Source organism: Papaver somniferum, chromosome 4, assembly GCF_003573695.1.
Source record: "Papaver somniferum cultivar HN1 chromosome 4, ASM357369v1, whole genome shotgun sequence".
NCBI classification, from domain to species: Eukaryota; Viridiplantae; Streptophyta; class Magnoliopsida; order Ranunculales; family Papaveraceae; genus Papaver; species Papaver somniferum.
The window spans coordinates 100849174-100858989 of NC_039361.1; the positions used below are offsets into that span (position 1 = coordinate 100849174).

At 38.6% G+C, this 9816-nt stretch overlaps 2 protein-coding genes across 2 annotated transcripts; both read left to right on the forward strand.

Moving 5' to 3' along the window:
* Positions 1-1132: 1132 nt before the first annotated feature.
* LOC113276195 (receptor protein kinase-like protein ZAR1) lies at positions 1133-4399 on the forward strand. Its single transcript, XM_026525767.1, has 2 exons — positions 1133-2696; positions 3648-4399. The coding sequence occupies exons 1-2, from the start codon at positions 1340-1342 to the stop codon at positions 4292-4294; spliced, it is 2004 nt and encodes a 667-aa protein (XP_026381552.1). The 5' UTR covers positions 1133-1339; the 3' UTR covers positions 4295-4399.
* Positions 4400-5455: 1056 nt separating this feature from the next.
* LOC113276196 (anthranilate phosphoribosyltransferase-like) lies at positions 5456-9816 on the forward strand. Its single transcript, XM_026525768.1, has 10 exons — positions 5456-5941; positions 6054-6533; positions 6642-6799; positions 6981-7064; positions 7179-7231; positions 7648-7729; positions 8159-8266; positions 8932-9055; positions 9205-9290; positions 9423-9816. The coding sequence occupies exons 1-10, from the start codon at positions 5560-5562 to the stop codon at positions 9639-9641; spliced, it is 1776 nt and encodes a 591-aa protein (XP_026381553.1). The 5' UTR covers positions 5456-5559; the 3' UTR covers positions 9642-9816.

Genomic DNA, 9816 nt, shown 5'->3' on the forward strand with positions numbered 1-9816 from the left:
GTTCATCAGTTTCAATCTCTCAACGATTGGATTTGGAGTTGGTTTGCTACTAATATTACTTCACATGCTCAGAAAACTCTTACTATTTACATTGTTATTATATGGAAAATATGGAAAGCTCATTGCAGTGCTAGTATGGAAAACAAGCGACAATGTCCTGTAGTCACTATCCGTCAAGTTAATACTCTCCTAGAGTCCTTAACTCAAAAATGTCCAAAAATGTCTTTGCTGCTGCAACACCATTTAATAAGTATCAGTTTAATGTTTCATTGTGGAATCAACACCCTAACACTTGTTTAATGTTTGTGGATGCTTCCTTGGGAAAATATCCATATTCAGCAGGTTGCGGCATTGTGTTCTATAGAGACGATGGTGGATTGCAGCAGCCAGATGTTGGCCAACAGTTGCAGAATCAATCTTAGAAGCTGAAGCTCAGGCACTCTTGATGACTATTAAATGGGCTCAAGACCTACATGTTCAAAACATCTTCTTCATTTCTGACAATCTTGACTCGTTACTGCTATCAGTATCCCTTGGACGATTTTTTTTTATGTCCAAGACTGTAAAAACGGATTTGCTCTGTTAGGTAGTCCAGTCTGTAAATATGTTCCACGTAAGTTCAATGGTGCAACAGATGGTTCGGCTAAGTTAGCTAGGAAATCCCGTGTCAATAGTGTTTGGGATAACACGTCTCATGTATGTATTTTGGATAAATTGTATGGTTGAATGTAATTTTCTGTACTCGTTTCTCTTTTGGGTTTAATTCAATGTTTCCTTAGAAGAAGAAGAAAAAAAAAAATCTGTGAAGATTTGTCTTTTTCTGTGTGCAAACAGTATAAAATAACTGTGACCAAATTCAAACAATAATTGTTTATTTATATTAAGCTTCTTGTCATCAATCAATAGTACCAGTACGACTTCGTAGTAAGAAAGAAGATCTTACAGTTAGGTAACAAACACTCTCCTCTAGGGCCTAGACCATGCCACCATGGCCCATGATTCAAACCATTCTTGAGACTTAATCTCCATCCCATCCCATCCCATCCCATCCCATGATTCAAACCATTCTTGAGACTTAATCCAAATCATATTCCCAATCCCATTCTTGAAATAGTCCAGTGTCTTCATGACCCATGTTACCAGTAAGTTAAAAAAAGTGCCATTCTTTTGAAATTGGATACACATCCATTACCTTTAATACTACCTCGAGAACAACAGAAAAACTGAAGACACTGGTGAGTGGTAAATCAACCCACCGCACCACCACTAAACTAAAAGTACCAAGAGCCAAAAACCCACCTACGGAGAGAGGGAGAGGTTACGAGTTACCACTCACAATATGTTCCTGCAATTTCTCGTTGCAGACAACAGAGAAGAAAAAAAAATGGGGTTTATTTTTCTAGTTGTTGTACTAGTATTGTTCCAGGGGTTTCTTATTTCTCCGATTTCTTGTCTCCTCAACTCCGATGGTTTGTCACTTCTTGCCTTAAAAGCATCTATCTCGACTGACCCATATCATACTCTAAAATCCTGGTTAGAATCTGATGAAACTCCATGTAAGTGGTATGGTATAACTTGTAATATCCAAAACAGAGTTACACAAGTTTACCTTCCTAACAAAGGTTTTAATGGTTACATACCTTCTGAACTAGGAGCTTTAACATCTCTACAAAACCTATCTCTCTCTACTAATAACTTCACTAACATAATCCCTCCTCGTTTATTCAGTGCAACTTCACTTGTTTCTCTAGATCTCTCTCACAACTCATTTTCTGGAACTATTAATCCAAATGATATCAAAAACTTAACATTACTTTCTCATCTTGATCTTTCCTCAAATCTACTAAATGGGTCACTCCCTAACACGCTTACCCTGCTTCCACAAATCTCAGGAACCTTAAATCTATCTTACAATCGCTTCTCAGGTGAAGTTCCGCCGTCGTATGGGGAGTTCCCTGTGACGGTGAGTTTGGATCTCAGACATAATAATCTCAGTGGAAAAATCCCTCAAGTTGGATCACTATTGAATCAGGGTCCCACAGCTTTCTCTGGAAACCCTAATCTCTGTGGGTTTCCGTTATCTATTCAATGTCCTGAAGCTGCTGGAGAAGATCCTAGAGTCCCATTAAGCCCTGATCAAAACCCAAACCCTAATTATTCTTCAACTGGATCAAATATCTCGGGAAAGCCTAGAGGGATTTCAGCAACAGTTCCTATAATTTCTGCAATTTCTGTTCTTCTCGGAGTGTTCTCAATTTCAGTATGGCTGTTGAGGAAAAAATGTGTCAAAGTGGAGGGCAAAATGGGGAAAGAGAAATGTGATAAAGAGGAGGAGGAAGAAGAAGATGAAGAAGGTCAAAAGGGAAAATTCGTAGTGATCGATGAAGGGTTTAGTTTGGAATTAGAAGATTTGTTGAGGGCCTCAGCTTATGTAGTAGGAAAAAGTAGGAGCGGAATTGTGTATAAAGTGGTGGCTGGGAGGTTTTCTGGTGTTACAGGAGTCGTTGTTGCAGTGAGACGCTTGAGTGAAGGTGGTGGATTTTGGAGGTTTAAGGAGTTCATATCAGAGGTTGAGATGATTGGAAAGATTAAACACCCTAATATCGTACGGCTGAGAGCTTATTATTTTGCTAGTGATGAGAAATTATTGGTCTCTGATTTCATCTCGAATGGTAGCTTGTACTCAGCATTGCATGGTAACATTTTCTTCTCTTTATTTATTTATTCTTTCGAATAACCATTTTCTGTGAGTCTACTCTAAATCAACGTACAAGAATGGCACTTTAATGAACGAACTAATTATTCAAATGTTATAACTGTCAGATTGGGAGAGAAATATGGATATCATAAACATGATGATGAATATATATTTTGAATTCTCCACGCATAATAAATTTAGATCTGAGCAACCTGATAAATAATAAGTGCGGGATTTGGTTACCAATTATTGGCATTATACTGTACAGCTTACGAAATGCTTGTCTCAAATGGAAGCTGCAAACTGAGGGTTTGCAAAATGGCCTCCTAGACAATGCTGAAAATATATACTACACCCATAATTCACCTGCATAAGTAAAAAAGTTGGCTTCATGGGTGATTTTAAGTATAATATTATAGTCCTATTGGGGGTTGTAGTGCATATCTTACTTTCTTTTTTGTACTTAGCTGTAAGCCTGTAGTCATGGATTGGAACCTTAGATTGAATTCATATATGTTACAAAAATGATTCCTTGCTGACTCATTTTTTGTCTTTGTATATCCATGTGTATCTGTGTGGTGGTGATGGGTCTTATCTTATATGAAAATGTTGTTGGTTGATGCTACTTAAAGCTTTGTAACTTTTGTGCTTTGTTGGTTTATTTGCTGCAACTCATTTGTGAGGTTTTTGCTTGTATGTATTGAATCCATTTACTTGCATTTTGGTCCCCTACAGGGCCTGCACTACTTCCTTATCTTATAACAACATTAAAATTCAGCTTTGCTTTTTCACACGTTTGCTTGTGATAAAACTTTCGAGTTACTTCAGCAAGGAACTCGTAGCTTCCTTTGTCTTGCTTCATGAGTTGTGTTTATTTTTGTCATTAGCATCATAAGCGTAATTAGATTCGTAAGATCAATGGAATGAGTCTTGATAATATTTTTTGCAGGAGGACCTTCAAGTTCCTTGCCGCCGTTATCATGGTCTGCACGTTTGAAGATCATCCAAGGTTCTGCTCGTGGTCTTGCATACATTCATGAGTGCAGCCCTCGAAAGTACGTCCACGGGAACATTAAATCATCAAAAATCCTTCTTGATGAAGATCTCCATCCATACATTTCTGGTTTTGGACTCACCCGGCTCATTTCAAGCACCAACAAAACCGCAGACCTCAATGCCGAGAAGAAAAACTTGGCCCAGAAAGTAGTCATCTCAGGATTTGGCTCAAAATCTCTGTCATCTCCAACATCAGTATACTTGGCTCCTGAAGCTCAGGTTTCCAGCAGCAAAATGTCTCAGAAATGTGATGTTTACTCTTTCGGGGTTGCGGTTTTGGAAACACTAACCGGTCGCCTTCCGGATGTTGGTCCCGAAAATGATGAGAAGGGATTGGAAAGTTTTGTGAGGAGAGCATTCCAAGAGGAACGCCCATTATCGGAGATTATAGATCCGGCACTCATTCACGAAGTTTATGCAAAGAAACAAGTACTTGCAGCATTTCATATTGCTCTCAGTTGCACAGAATTGGATCCGGAGATCCGACCAAGGATGAGATCTGTTTCAGAGAGTCTTGATAGAATTGGATCTCCTCATTGAAACCTTAGTTGGAGAAGTAATATGTTGCTCATTTTGTTCCAGTAATGTACAAACTGACTTGGTAGATTGTTACTATATTTATTCAAATTTTCGATATTTACGCCTCGACTCTACTGTGCCTGTAATCACTAAGTTGTTGTATATTTTGGTCGAAAAAAATATCATTTAAAAATTAATCTGCTGGTGTTTCATGACATTCTCAGACCATCGTCATGCTCTTGATAAATGAGTCGTGAAACTATTGTGACCAGTATCCAGCATCCGTGTTTCAGGGAGTACGCTGTATGAAATATGCCTCTTATTTTGGATCCAGTTAAAGGCTTGTCTAAAAAGGAAAAAGAAAACAAAGAAATAGTTAAAAGGCTTGTCCACTTCCGGAACTCCTAATCATTCTCTTGAAGCTCATCCTCTTTATGATAAATGATACGCTTGTCCTGAAATGACCTGGCCCAATAGGGAAATCCCAATTCATTGGACCTTTCGGTACAATCAAATAGATTGCCACAAGGGCGCCATATTCTAGGAGCCCAAACTATGTTATTGAATACTACAAGCGTCAGCCTCAAGAGTCGAGGATAGACATGTCAACCATCTATCTTCATCACGATGGGTGCAAGCAGACCTTGCAAGATCATGGGAGCATCTATTTGCCTCCTGAACTGCGCGAGTGAACTCAATGAGATAAGAGTTCTCTAGAGAAATGAAGGCAGTCGCTTTCTTTTAGTGCAGTTGGATAAGGAGAGGACAGATGCCCGCTTGATAGTTACCAGACACGCCTGGGTTTCTGCAATCCAAGGATTAGACTGCTGTAGAATAATTGTTTTACTGCCGAAATGTTCCCCCAAGTCACCGCTGCGCTAGCCGAGATGAAAGAATCTAGAGCTCCATCAATGTTGATCTTTACCATGGGTGGATCAAGAGGAATCCAAGCCACTTGGTCAATGTTCAGAGAGTGGTTTCAGTAAGGGCTTTTTTACCCGAGTCAAAATGTTGCATAGATGAGTCGACTCCGATTCTCCCGCTCCCCTGATCCGAATTCCCCCTCCCAGGACATTGAACGAAGCCGCAGTTAAAACGCTTTGAATTTTAAAACTTCTGATTTTTACTGTGAAATAAAAACTGGTGTAAGATTTTGCTTATAACATTATTATATTCCTCGAGATCTTCTGTGTGATTCTTCAAATACATCAATGTTATCGTTTTGATACTTCAGTTCAGCTCAGCTCATCTCATCTCAGTTACTCAAATTCTACCAGGAAACCACCATGAACACATTATTGAATCCAAACCCTAATTTATCATCCCCAAATTTTTCAATCCGAGCAAAAAAGCTCAGACTTTTAACAAATTCTGGCCAGCAAATCTCACTTGTCGCACCAGCAAACAAAACTCATACTTCAATTCGTTCTAAGAGAGCAGATTCAATTGTAAGATGTGTGCTAGATTCATCAATTATTGATCAACTAGGGCTGTCTGAATCTGGCCTTCATAATCCTTCGATATCTACTTCATATCGTAGTCTGGATATCCCTAATCCTAATCAAACTTTATTGGATGCTCAAGCAAGGGTTTGTACTGGTCCTACACAGACTAAACCCCTGACTGAAGAACAAACTTTGAAAGTCTTGGATACCATTTTGAGATCAGGTAATTTACCCCTCTCATTGAAATTTGTTATTTTTATGGTAAAACCCGAATTTTGTTGTCATTTTTTTATGTTAATATATCATGTTTTTTATTGATATTGTTTGTGCTACAGCGAGTGGAAAATTGGGAGTTGGTGAGGAAGAGGTTTCAAGAGCACAACTTGGGGCATTTTTTGCTGGAATGACAATTCGAGCGAATTGTTTTTCAGAAGCTACTCAATGGAGTGAAGGAGAAACACGTGCAATGAACGTGTTGTGGCCACGACTAATTCGAGAACTACCAGCTGATATCATTTTTATTGCTGATCCTGAAGGTTCAATTATGGGAGTTGGTACTTCAATTGGACCTCAGTTTGTTGGGAATGGTCCTAATGAGATGAGACTTGTTGGTGCTCTGAGAGAAGTTTTGGCAGGTGGGCATCTTGGATTTGAAGAAGTTCAAGGTGTATTACGAGATGTTCTTCCTTTAGAGACTGGGATGCAAGGAAATGTGAGTGAGTCGTTGTTTTCGGCGTTCTTGATAGGTCAAAGGATGAATCGAGAAACTGATCGCGAGCTTAAAGCCTACTGTCTTGCCTTCGATCAAGAACATGGTAAGTATTATTAGCATTAGATATGTTTTCCACTTCGTTCGGCATAAAAAAATTCTGATGTGACATATTTGATACTAGTGGTGTTTGTATGGGTTACTGTTTTACCAGGTCCTCCACCAGTTGCCGATGTTAAGTCACTGACCCATTACGGTGAACCCTATGATGGAAATACCCGTTTCTTCAGAAGCACATTGTTTGTCGCTGCTGTAAGAGCATGCTACGGGGAAGCAAGTTTGCTTCATGGTGTGGAATATATGTCACCTAAGGTCAGCATTCTGTACACACGCATACAAAATGCTTCTGAGAAACCCTTATTTTTTTAATTGTCTAAAACTCTTTTTACAGAGATGCATCCTTATCATGAACCCTACTGTTATACCATTTGTGCTTGCCAGATTAGTTTTTTATGGAATTTCCTCTGAAATGTTGAGTTGTTAAGGTTTCCAGGGGGGAATAACAGAAGAACAAATGCTGAAGTTCATCGGAGCGAACACTCATTTATCCCCTCTTCAGACAAAAGGACTTCTTGAGGTGCAATAATAATCATCAGAAATATCTTGGCCACAGCCACCTCCATCCGTATATCCTTCTTTCTTCTTTCGTTTCTAATTAAAAAAATTATGGATATGTTATGTTTTGTTTCAGGATGAGGACGTCGGTTTCGGATATTTAAGTCAACGTGAAGCTCGTCCATCTCTGTATGCTCCTCTCTATTCTCTTTATTTTTTTAGCTCCTTGATGAAGTGAATTGGCATTGCTTCTGTTAGTGAATAGTTTCTAACCATTTATTTCCAACTGATACTTACTTCATATCTGCAAGTTATATGCATTCCGTGGAAGTAAATTTTAAATAAGAATCCAACAGAATTCACAGCTGTAAATGTGGTATCCTATATATAGCTTTCAGTGTGGTGAAGTGGTACATACTATTCATATCATACTGATAGGAGAATGAAAACCAATAGCTTCCCAATGATTATAAGTTAGCTGACGTCAATATATCCAGTATTCTGTAGTGCCATTTATGTACAGTCGTAGGCTTATACTGTATAGTTGTATTATGAGGGTAAATCAAAACTGGGATTACCACTAACATCAGATGTTGCTTTTGTAGATACTCGTTACGTGGACTGAGGGAGCACATAAAAAAACGTCCACCTATTGCAACTTCTGAGAAAGTCCAGCAGTTTGTGAGGGTAAGTGCTATAGTGTCGTCTAGCTAAAGTTTAAAAATTGATACAGACTCTTAGGTCATAAAATATATGCATCTACTGCTAAGGCCGCAGTCCGCAAGGATCTAGATGTCTTGTGGGCAGCTAAAGTTGTATTTGACATTATTTATTGGTCCTCTTTCATATGGTATATGATATATAGGTAACAAAGTTGAAGTGTGTAGCATGCATGCATTTACATTGTGCATCATGCCCAAGAAGTTTATGTGCTGCTTATTGGATGCAAAAGTGTGGACAACTATGTCTCTGTATCTCTTTTTTTTTTTTTGCATTTGCATTTGCATTTGCACAGATTAGATGGACATCATTTGTGTCTGTTTTACACAATGACTTGAATGTGTAAAACAGGAGGACTACATAGTTGACTTTAGAGTGCTTTGGTTTTCTTAACAGGCACGTGGAAAGGAAGCTATTGTTGCTGGGTTCTATCATGAAGGCTATGAGGATCCGTTGCTAATGCTTATGAGAAGAAGAGGTGTCCATTCTGGTTTGGTTGTGAAGGTATGCAAATTGATGTATACATTCCTGATCCTAATTGCATGCAGGCATTGAATAAGTGCCTTGATGAAGGTTGCCTTTTATTGTTATATTGTTCTATTTCTCTTTCAAATTGTGTGATTCTTCTAAATCGTAACAACCGGGGTTTAAAAAAATACGTTGAAGCAACGCGATGCTTTTTCCTTTAGCGAGGTGATGCGCAGCTTTGATGCTTTGCCTCACATTGCAAAAGGGAAATGCTAGAAAAATAAGTAAATGATAAACATAACTCATGTGAAATTTATAATTCATTATAGTCATCAACCTATTATGCGTATATAAAACCTTATAGATACCATGTTACAATCTGCATGCTACAGCCTCCACCTTTTCTTTTTAAAGTTCGATACTTGTCTTCTTTAAGTGGTATTTATTCCTAGGGCTTTAAGAAGAAGAAAAAAGAAAGAAAAAAACGCCTCAAGGCCCATGTTTTGGCCTTTTTATGCTCAAAAGGTGTATGCCTCGAACCAAATGCACAAGCATCAGTATGAAAAAAAAATGAAGCACAGGAAGGCAAGCCTTGGAATGTTTTTTTGAAACAGTGTTAATAACAATTAGCTACCTAAGTTGTAGCCTACGAAAAACTTCGATGGTTTGACCTTTTCTTTTATCATTCATGGTTGGTGTAGGGAGAAGAAGGAGCGCTTTCAATGACAACAAGAGTACGATCTGCACAGGCAACAAAAGGCCCCCCAGTAAACTACTGTGCAGGTTTTCGGTCATTGAGCTATCCATTTGTATCTGAATTGGATGGTAAGAAACTTTTCTTGTGCTTGGTATCTTAGTATTTCTTCAAGTCATCAGTTTATAAGAGCTTGGTACGACTATCATACTTCATCTTGAACGCCCCTTCTTTTCCAGGATCGTAAGAACTTATCTTTGAGGTTCAATTTTGAATACAGGAGTCTCACGTGAGAGTTTCAGTGTTGAGGTTAATGCTAAAGATTATGGTTTTGAACCCACAGATACTCCCAGAACTGATAGATCGGTATGTCTCCTCTTTCTCTTTATGATGGTTAGTATAAATGCAATCTGGCTCGACCAGACAGCAATCATATTACACCAGCACCACCCTCCCTCTCTTTGTCGTTGACAATTCCGTCTTCTCTTATGTTATTAGGTTTTGAGGAACATAGAACTGGGTCTAGCAGCACTAAGTGGTGAAAAGGGGCCAGCTTATGATAGGATAGTGTTGAATGCTGGAATGGTAGACCATTTGCTTGGTTGTGATGGTGCAGAAGACGTTTCCGCAGCATTAGATAGAGCAAGAGAGGCCATCGATAGTGGTAAAGCATTAAGCAGATTGTTGAATTACGTAAAGGCATCCCACAGAATTTAAGTTAATGAGCTTCTAGTCGCTCTCATTTGTTTGTTTTTTCTTTTGTTTATTCAGTTAAATGTAACTTGATGCTCAATAAAGGAGGTTGCTGAGTGAAAGCAAAACACCAAGTAATCTCGAATTTTGGTTTTGTTCTATAATGCATTTTTTTCGTTTATTAGTGGACAATTTGTCA